The sequence below is a fragment of the Canis lupus genome, chromosome 3 (assembly GCF_011100685.1).
Source record: "Canis lupus familiaris isolate Mischka breed German Shepherd chromosome 3, alternate assembly UU_Cfam_GSD_1.0, whole genome shotgun sequence".
Taxonomy (NCBI): Eukaryota; Metazoa; Chordata; class Mammalia; order Carnivora; family Canidae; genus Canis; species Canis lupus.
Window position 1 is genome coordinate 55,813,450 of NC_049224.1, and position 9,695 is coordinate 55,823,144.

At 47.9% G+C, this 9,695-nt stretch overlaps 1 protein-coding gene across 6 annotated transcripts in view; it reads left to right on the forward strand.

Annotated features, from left to right (window-relative positions):
• The window catches only part of SH3GL3 (SH3 domain containing GRB2 like 3, endophilin A3), a 137,415-nt gene that overhangs the window by 125,186 nt on the left and 2,534 nt on the right, over window positions 1-9,695 (forward strand). The window contains exon 9 of one of the 6 annotated variants that reach the window (XM_038532978.1): window positions 2,011-2,156. The exons of 4 other annotated variants lie outside the window; for them this stretch is intronic. In XM_038532978.1, the coding sequence (XP_038388906.1) occupies window positions 2,011-2,030 (20 nt within the window). In that variant the 3' untranslated portion in view covers window positions 2,031-2,156. Of the gene's footprint in view, window positions 1-2,010; window positions 2,157-3,104; window positions 3,269-9,695 lie in introns of those variants that run through there. One more of the 6 variants, XM_038532977.1, reaches the window with a different exon arrangement.

A 9,695-nucleotide genomic window follows, 5' to 3' on the forward strand; every position in this document is an offset into this window, starting at 1 on the left:
CCCGCAGTTTTCCTGTTTGTTTTGCTGTCACTAGCCCCTCTCGCATATGCATTTCTGTATATTATCAGTGGTAGGTCCGTCAGTGTTATTGACAGGAGAGAAAAAAACCAGGGAATAGGAGTCCTACAGGGTAGCTTGGGGATTCTGGTGCTCATTAGCTCTGTGACTTTGGGTGAGTTTCTTAACATCTCTGGGTGGATTTGAATTTATCCCTAAATGAAGTGATTAGATTGAACACATTGCAAGTTTCCCTCTATAAATGCTACGGCTGCTGTAATTCTGTTTTATGAGTACTTAGCATTCTTAGAAACTTGAACAGTTCACAGATTGAACATTTTGTATATTCTCTGTTAAAAAAATATTCTTGAAGGAGATGAAATGTGAACTATGATTCTTATTGTTGACCAGTAGCCACTGATTCAGGAAAGGGGAAGAGTCCTTCTCTTATTTTTCATCTGAAGGAAGCTTTAGACGGAAAGGCTTTCTCCCTGCAGGGAATGGTTTCCTGTATTTCTTCTAAACAGTCTGTTAAAAAGAGTTTTCAGAAAGCCATAAGGTGTAACTTCTTAGTTGTGGGGATTTTAATGCTACTTGGCTGAGATGATGGCATGATTATATTATTTCGATTGCCACCTACTTAAAAATTTTGTTATTCTGCAATGATACATTTGGTCTTTAAGCTAAAATTTAAAATGCCATCATCTAAATATTAACATCGGTACTTATGTTTTTTAGAAATCAGGGATCCCTGGGTGGCGCAGCGGTTTGGCGCCTGCCTTTGGCCCAGGGCGCGATCCTGGAGACCCGGGATCGAATCCCACATCGGGCTCCCGGTGCATGGAGCCTGCTTCTCCCTCTGCTTGTGTCTCTGCCTCTGTCTCTCTCTCTGTGTGACTATCATAAATAAATTTAAAAAATTAAAAAAAATCATATAGAAGTCAGTGGTTTCCAAGGATAACCCATAGGGCAGCTATAGGGCACAATTCCAGAGGACCTCATGTTTGAGTCCTTGTGGATGATACCCCTGGAGTTGTCCAGTGGGTGTGGCCTCAGGGGTGAACCCTAATGCTAGATTATGGGGATGAGAGACACAAGGAGAGTGTAAGAAAACAGTGCCAGGCCAGACCTGGCACCAGGTGGCTGACACCTGACCTCCAGGACAGGTGCACAAAATAAGAAGGTGAGTCTGTAGCCATGTACAGAATACTTGCCCTGTACAAAGAGAGTGTTGATGGTCAGGAGCGGCTGTTTATTGCCTAGGAATATGGGATAGAGTAGTAGGCCCTTCTGATTTTTCAAGACAAGAAAAAAAATCCTATGGTTATGTGCAATCTCCTGATTTTTCAATATTGGTAATAATCCATAGTCTACAAAGCAAGGAACAGGCCAAAAAAAAAAAAAAAAAAAAAGCATCTGTGAGCTCGAACTCCATGCCAGCAGCCAGGAAACCACCTCTGATGAAGGCCACCGTTTGTCTTCTTCAGTCAGAGTGGCAAAGGCAGCCCCCAAACACTGGACCCAGCTTCTGTAAATAAACAGCCTGCAGCTTTTGAGATGACATCTCGGGACCAGCAGTGTTGTGTCAGGTGGAGGACGCAGCATCTTACTGGTCACACCCATCTTGTTGGCAGCCTGTGTCCATTGTAGAGCATTGGAACGAAGGTTAATTCCATGAACCTTAGTGTAATTAGTAATCACACGCACTTATTTTCGTCAGTTACAGTATAATGATTAAGCTTGAGTCCCTGATAAGCCATTTCAATAAATTGAGTCTCCTATGGATAAATACAGAGTACTTCTTTCTAGAAAGACGGTTCATAGACTGTCACTAGACTTTTCTTAGTAATTTACTACATAACTAGTCTCAGTGAGCTTGGGCAGCTATATCACAATGCCACAGACCGGGGAGCTGGAACAACATGCACTTATTTCTCACGGTGAGGAGGCTAGGTCTAAGGTCAAGGCGCCACCAGATTCTGTGTCTGGTGAGCATCTGCTTCCTGGTTACAGATGGCCTTCTTGTGTCCTGACACAGTGGCACTGTCCCGCTCACGAGGGTCCGCCCTCATGATCTGATCACCTCTCCAGAGCCCCACCTCCACATGTCATCACCCAGAGTGGGGGGGTGTCAGGGCTTTGACATAGGAACGTGGAGAGGACACAGACGGTCCATAGCATCAACCACGGATTAAGGCATAGCATTTGCAGGTAAGAAAATCAGAGCCCAGAGGTAAGCCTAATCCCAAGCTAGAAACCAGGGATCTGAAGTTCCCATGTAGTTTATTACCAGTGGACAAAAAGTATTTTAGAGATGGTGAACAAAATGGTTTTTGTGGCATTTATTACGGTTCTGCACCAGCACTGTGTCTGGGTCAGCTGAAGGGAAAGTGCTTGGCTTCCAAAGAATTTTCCTGCAAGTACTGGAGATTTTAGATTGGAAAAAGAGAAATTGCAATTTGAACCAAATATGTCCGTTCTAATTCCAAGGAGATGGTATCTTGTGGGTTGAGCATGCTGCCTGGCAGGGAGTGCACACTCACTGAGTGTTTCAGATGAGTCTGAACTTCAGATAAACTCAAAAGCTTGAAATCAGCTTTGTGTCCCAAAGTATTCAGAGGTGAACTACCCCGTGGTCCTCTGGCACAGGCACAGCCAGATCGCTGGGCCATGTTGGCGTGCAGCCAAAGCCTCCAGAGGGAAAGGGAGGCTTGGGGTCCCTTGCCTGTGGGGTTAACTCCACCCGTGAACGGGATACTTCCTTTCTGCTCCTTAGCAGCCCCACGGGTAGCACCAGTGATGGGGAAACAGCCCTGAACTTCCAGGCTTCAGAGCAGGAAGTGGGCAGAATGTGAGTCCCCCACCCCCCCAAGTCCAGACAGGTGTCATCTGTGGGCCTCACCGCTGGGGGGCTTTGGGGCCATGGGGAGGCCCCAATCCCGGCTCTTAGGCCCATACCTCCAGGTCTCACTGGCATCCTGGCTGCACAGGGTCATTCTCAGATTGTGTGGATTAGAGATGCTGGTCACGCAGGGTGCTTGCTGCAGAGCAAGAGCCCACCGCACGGTGGCCAGTCACGTTACTTAACCGGTTATCTGATTTCTTAGCCTACAGCAGACTGGAAGCAGCAGATTAGAAAGGCCAAGGGACTGCTTCGGGAAGGCCCACTGACGGCAGGAAGGAAAGTGACAGGTCGCAGCCCGGCTACAAGGGAGGCAAGAGAAAACTAAAAAAAAAAAAAAAAAAAAAAAAGCAGGAACAAAACTCAAAAGGCACAGCAGTCTGGGGCGTTTACTAAAAGCCAAAGAGCCCCCTCCGCAGGTCAGTAGCTTCCCGTAGATCCCATACCTCATTCCCTGATAGGTGCTCCTGTCGACAACAGTTCTATGAATCACGTCTCTGTCTGTCCCCTTTCCCTTCTGGACAGTAGGAGTGGTGGCGGAGGGGGGCGTGGAGCTTGCCTTTCTGTTGGGATGCTCTGGCCAGGGGCTTCCGGGGAAGGAGGTCCCCAGAGTCAGAGTCCCTGGAGAGAGAGAACAGGAGGTTCTCTGACCTCTGATGGTCTGAGAGTTTAACCCAAGTTCAAGTGCAGCAGAGGAGTGGCGGTGTTTTTGTGCTGCAGAGACAAGGAGGCCCCTGCCCCGCTGAGCTCCCAGCCTTCCCCCGTCCACTGTGGTCAGCAGGAGGAGAGAGACGGCCCCTGAGATCAGGCCCCCAGACCCTGGCAGTTGCAAGGAGGAAGGGGGGAGAGCACTTGAGCAGGCCGGGCTGCAGAAATGCCAGTTCCACCTGATGCCACGTCCACTCTGGTGGCTGATCCACCACCTGGACTTGACTCCTGTGTTTGTGTTTTGTTTTTTAACTGAAGGCTGAAACTGCTTGCTTTGAAGCTGGGGCTCAGGCAGAGAATAAGTATCCAAAGGGCATCCCTGGAGCATGACTGGCAAGGGGAGGTGGGACCTGGGCAGACCTTTGGGGACCGGGGATGCTCCCTACAACACACCAAGGTGAGGACGCACAGTCACCAAGCCCAAGTGACAGACCCCACCCCCAACTCTCACCCCCACCCCTGGCTTGGGGTTGGCTCAGAAATTGGGGATCAGCTCCCAAGCTAATGATTGTGAGATCGAGAGCAGACTCTGGACCCAGAGGAGGTCAAATCTCAGCACCGTTGCTGAATTCTTTGGGGAATTCTGTATGCCTTAATTTCTCCATCCATCAAATTGGTAATGGTACCAAAGTAAATCCACTGATGTCAGTGAGGCCCTTAGATTATTGTCCTGGCACCGAGGGTTGTGGTGTCATCCCCGTTGCTGACTGGGGCTGAGGGCCGTGGGACTGTCACCGGAATAGGATGTGCTGGGTGTTTGTATGTGAGTGAGTAGCCTCTGCATCAGGGATGTGGCACATGGAGGTGGGGTGGGGAGGGCACTCCCCAGAATTTTAGTGTTGTTAAAAGAACAAGAGGGGACCCAATATTGTTAGGAACCAGGCCACATTGCCAAGAGGGAAGGGAAACGCATTTCAGGGAGAACATGATTTCCTTACCTGTTGTGCGTTGCCCATGCAGTTGCTCACTCACCCAGCCATCTCAAAACTCTGTGTCATGGTCTCCTTTGTTTCTTTTTTTCTCCTAATGGTGTGGATCAGAACTTGAATAATAAATATTTAACAGAGGCACTCCCTTTTCTCTGTTAAAATAATCTTTGTTTCAGTGCTTTAACAAGGAAGACTGTGTTTTTCCCACCTCTGCTCTCATGTTATGTTAAGTCAGGTCCCGGGAGTAAGAGAAAATAAACACGGGCCACTCGGCCAGGGTGGGTGGAGGCAGCCCGCTGGACGGCCTGGCCTGGGGCTGGGGGTTTCGGCTGCCGGACAGCACACGCTTCTGTGTCAGCCAGCAAGGTGTGCGTGTGTGCTCACCCACAGCGGGTCGGGGAGGCCATTGCTGGTGGGAAAGCAGGGCCGGGGGGTCAAGGAGCAGCAGCTGCAAGACCCCAGGGGACAAAAGGAAAGCATTGTCCCCAAAGTTGAAACAGTGGGTAGGACCCATCTTTTCTTACGGGAAGGGTTCAGCAAGGGTGCTGGTTTCTGATGGTGGGAAGCTGGCCTTCGGGCACCTGGCAGGTGTTTGTGTCTGGAAGACCCTACTGAGGGTTGCATCTTACTCTGTCCGGCCCTTTGGGGTCCTTCCATGCTGACTTTCACTTCTCTTTTGTGGAGAGGGAAAATTCGTACATTATCACTTAGGTGGGCAGAAACTTTATTTCTCTTTAAGTGAACTGAACTTGCTTATGAGTCTCCATTTAGACCAGTGGCGGAAACAAGTTAATCTTTTTTCCATTTCTGCTGTTGGCCAAAAAAAAAAAAAAAAGAAAAAGAAAAAGAAAAAGAAAAGAAAAAAATAAATCTTTTTTCCATCTCTTCTAATGGTGGAAAAAAAACATAATCTTGCCATTTCAAGGTAACTTGGTCTCTTTCAATAGAAAGTAGACTATCCATTTATTACTTGGTCAATTGAGGACTTAAATCCAGCCAGTTCAGTTGAGACTCCCTGTCAAGGCCATTGGTGTTTCTCACAGACTCTCTCATCCCCACATTTCTCCCCCAAGATATTGCCCAGATGCCAAGGGGAAGTTCCCTGGATGTCATGGTGGCAGGTGAGGAGGCTTCCTGTGTGCCCACCTCCAGGCCATCTCTGCTCCAGGTGCCCTCCCCCCCAGCACCTTCTCACTTCCTGGGGGGACTTCAGATCTGCTCATAGGTCCTAGACAGCCAGGGGTGCCTCTCTCAGGCCCCTCCTTGCATCATTACCCCTTGCCCACCTTTTCTACTATGTTCATTCTCCCACCCCATGCTGGTCAAGAGCACTTGAGGAACCTGCCTTCTCCCAGAGATCCAGTGGGAAGTGGGGCCTGAGGCCACCCACCCTGGGTGGAATCTGGGGAGCATTTCAACCCTCTTCTCTCTACAGACCCTTCCCTGCCTCTAGAATGAGCCTGTCTTCTCTGGGTCGCAGGAAAGAGCTCTTCCCTCTTTACCACTTGTAATAAAATCTCCTGAGTTCTTCAAATTCTGGCTCCTTGGACTCCAGAAGTCAGCTTATCTGTCTCTCTCTCTCTGCCTCTTAAATCTCATAAAAGCCTACCTGGCTCTGGCATGAAGGCCTGTAAACCTTGGCTTTCACACCATTTCACAGCTGAAAGGGTATTATTTTGGAACTCAGAAGTTAGAACATTGACTGCGTTGTTCATGTGCAGGCTCTCTTCTCTCCCTCGAGTAGGGGAGGCCACAGCTACTTGGGCCGAAGGCCCCACACAGCAGAAATGATCCCACATGACAAACACGTTGGATGATTTTCTGCACTGTCACCCTGCTGCCGGTGTAGTTCAGGACAGCCGGCCAAGCCCTGGTAGGTGTGGACTTACCTGGTGCCTGCACTAGGTGCCAGGGGCTGTGCAGAGGTAGCCGGAGAGCCAGGTGCTCATGCCTTACCTGAGTCGGGAGCTTTGGCCTGCACAATTACCCCACCCCACCGTCTCTCGGGGGAGACGCCATGTTTGGGGTTCATTTGCTGATGGAGTGTGATATGAGTGCTGGTCGCTTTCCAGCTCTTAGAAAATCAAAGTGGGCAATGTGGCAATGGTCCTTTGCCTGGAATAAATGAAGTGAGAAGTGAGTAATGTGTCTTTTCTCTGATTTGTTCAGTGTGTGTGCTGGGAGTGCACATGTATGCTCATGGAGCTGGTGGCTAGGATAAGTGTGTGCCTACCATTTAGCATTTATTTTAGTCACTGCAGGTAGCTTACAGAGTAAATGGGAGGAAAAAAATATATATAGTTAGACCTGTAGTCAGCATGATAGCCCATAAAATGTCTTGGCAACCCTTCTTGGCATCATAGATCATGTGGGAGGTGACATGAGCAGGCTAGATCACAGGCTGGGGTCTGGAGCCCTGGTGTCTGGCTCTGGTTTGCCATTAGCCTCAGGGCCAGGCTCTTGTGACCTTTTGGAGGTATCACTGCCTCTTCTTCAAAAGAGAATGGTTCATGAAAGACCACCAAGTACCCTTCTAGCGCTAACATTTCACATTCAAGGCAGTGCTTTCCAAGACGACCATGTGGTTTGGCACCCTGACTCCGTCTCCCTCTTTAATACATTGGTAGTACAAGACATGCTAAAAGGATAGTAATCACTTTTATAGACCACATTAAAACAGGTATTCATTAATAAAATTGACTTTGACTCAACAGCCTAAGTTGGCATAGATGCTCAGTGTACCAACTCACAGGACATTGCATTTCCAAAGGAAAATGAAAAGTTCTGCATGCAAGCTGAGCACTCAGTTTCCCAGTGCTTTGAAGTAACTGAATGCTGTTCTGTTCAACTTCAAGATAGTGAACCGGACCTCCATATGTTTAAGGCCCTCCACTGCCATCATTATGACAAAGGGAATATACAAAGGTGGGGTGAGATGGAAGTGTGTCATGGAAGGAGCAATCCGAATGCTAAAAACATCACATACCTTCTAGAGACTATAGTCCATGTGGATTTAGATTCTAAAAGACAGAACTACCTGTAAGTCACCACATGGGAAGGAGCTTCCTATCCCAAGGGGGAGAAGTGGGGCCCCTTACCTACCACTACCACCTTCCCTTTACCTACCAGCTGAAAAACTCCTTGACACTCCCAAGCTCTGGTTGAAGAAAGCAGAAGGAAGGGAGGGCCATTAGGCTGGTGGTTTGCAGCCTCCCTTGGACATTGGAAACAGCTAAGAAATTGTAAAAATTCTCATGCCCAGGTCTTACTGCCAGAGCTTCTGGTTTAATTGGCCTGGAGTTCAGATGGGCAGTGGGCTTCTTAGTATGCCACCACGTTGAGAGCTACTGTAACAGGAAGGCAGTGGGGGGGGGGGCATCTCAGTCTCACTGGGGAACTTCACTGACAAACAGCCTGTAAGTGAAGGAGTGCTTGGCTCCCGTCCTACCTTGGTGTGATCAGAGTACTGGGAAGATCAGGAGTGGGGTGTCACTGAGGAGGTTCTGCTCCGTCAATTGGAGAAACCAACGGGCACTGTGTAGTGATCTGCTGCCAATGACAGAGGGGCGAAATACCCAAATTTATATTCTCTTTACTTGGACATGAAAGATTTGGTGAGGAAGGAACACAGTATTTGGAAGAACTTGTTTCAACTGTCAATTGAAGTCAAGAGAGAGAGAGAAAGAAGAATGTTTGATAAAAACAGAAGAGGAAATAAGAACAAAAAGCATGAAATAGGATGGCAGCTGTGAGATGACATACACGGATATTTCAATCCTGTGCAGGGATTAAGCTCTTCTCAAAGGACATGGACCGTGAACCTGGTATGATCTTGCTCTGGGACACTGGCTCCTCACCTTTGCAGACCTCACTCTGCTGGTGTGATGAAACAAGGCCACGAAGAGTTGGCTGTGATGGTGTAGAGGCCTCCCCAGTCTCTTTCTGGATGGCCTGTTCTGTCTTCTGCCAGTGGCCTCTGCCCCGGGGGTGGTTACCATGTATGCAGGGTGCATGGTTTCCCTGCAGTGGGGCTTAGCTTCCTTTTAGCTCCATCTTCCCTGGATAGCACATCTGCTTTGGACGCACCAGTGGTCCATGCTGTCACCTCTTGGGTGGGGCATCACCTCATCTGGCCTAGGTGGCCTCTGTGCTCCTGCTCATCCTCTTGCCTCGGCATCTCTACATGGAATCATGAGAGCCACTGAGGACACGTGTTTCCATTAGAGGCTGTAGTGACCTGGACTTGCATGACCACACCTCTTTCCCAGACACTCTGACTTCACTATCATAAACTCCCCAAGAAAGCATCTTACATTCAGAAATCCATATGCCTAGATAAGTGGGGGCAAATTTTTTCAAATCTTCATGTTTGAATATTTTAGAAAATAGAAAAATTTATTTTATAAAGCTGACATGCTCTGATACCAAGGCCTGACCAGAATATAAAATGGGAGTGATTTCACTTTTAAATACAGATGCAAAAATCTTAAATACTAATAAACTCTGTCTAGCTCTAGAATAAAATTATCACACACACAAGTAAGTGGTTCCTCTGGGGCATGTGGTGGTCATCACTCATTAAAAATATTCTAGGGGAAAAAATATTCTAGGGGTGCCCTGGGTGGCTCAGGCCTTTAAGCAGCCAACTCTGGATTTTGGCTCAGATCATGATCTTAGGGTCCTGGGATCAAGCCCCATGTCGGGCTCCATGCTAGGCAGGGAGCCTGCTTGGGATTCTCTCTATCTCTCTCCCCCCTACCCCTCTCCCTGCTTGCATGCGTGCTCTCTCTCTCAAATAAATAAATACATCTTTGGCAAAAAATATTCTAAAACGGATCAATACTAAAAAAATCGACACAGTTAAAATCAAAATGAGATTTTTAAAAAGTAATCTCTGTGCCCAACATGGGGCTCGAATTCACAACCCCAAAATCAAGGGTTGTATGCTCTACTGACTGAGCCAGCCAGGTGCCCCCCAAGTGGGATTTTTAGGGGTGGAAGCTCAATACGTGGATACTGAAGTTTACCTGGTGATATGATTTCATGAGAATAGAAAATGAAGAACTTACTTCATTAGTTATTAACACTTACTTTAAAGCTACAATATTTAAGATGATACATTGTTACAGTTCCCTAAATGGATCAGTGACAAAAAATAG